This window comes from Apaloderma vittatum, unplaced genomic scaffold (genome assembly GCF_000703405.1).
Source record: "Apaloderma vittatum isolate BGI_N311 unplaced genomic scaffold, ASM70340v1 scaffold25625, whole genome shotgun sequence".
Lineage (NCBI taxonomy): Eukaryota > Metazoa > Chordata > Aves > Trogoniformes > Trogonidae > Apaloderma > Apaloderma vittatum.
The window spans coordinates 263-650 of record NW_009718023.1 but is presented as its reverse complement, the minus strand read 5'-3'; the positions used below and the strand labels follow the sequence as shown (position 1 = coordinate 650).

Below are 388 nucleotides of genomic sequence, written 5' to 3'. Positions count from 1 at the left end.
GATCCTCTGAAGCCCTGAAGTCCTCTGGCCTTTTTGTAGCTCCCCACCAGGACGTAAGTAACCGGGTTGATGCTGCTGTTGACGGAGGCCAGCAACAGGCAGACCTCAAAGACAAGATTAGTGTAGCCAAAGAGGTTGAGGAAGATGTCGATGCTGAGCGGGATGCCGAAGAGGAGGAAGAACAGCATGGTGAGGAAGACGACGGCATACAGCCTCGCCGGGTGATGTTGCCAAGAGCTACACCTAAGCTTGACCAAGACGATCACGTTGGATAGAACCATGCAGGGAGTGAAAAAGCAGAAATTGAGGAAGCACAAGCTTCCAAGAACTCTCCAGCAGCGTCCAGAGGGACACAGGATGAACACCGACGCCGCGAGGACGCAGGCGA

General features: G+C 54.4%; 1 protein-coding gene across 1 annotated transcript in view; it reads right to left on the bottom strand.

Annotated features, from left to right (window-relative positions):
* LOC104274483 (proto-oncogene Mas-like) overlaps positions 1-388 on the bottom strand; it is a gene marked incomplete at its 5' end in the record, with an annotated part of 1,727 nt that overhangs the window by 1,080 nt on the left and 259 nt on the right. The window contains one exon of the mRNA XM_009870128.1: positions 30-243. Coding sequence (XP_009868430.1) covers positions 30-243 — 214 coding nt within the window. The remainder of the gene's footprint in view (positions 1-29; positions 244-388) is intronic.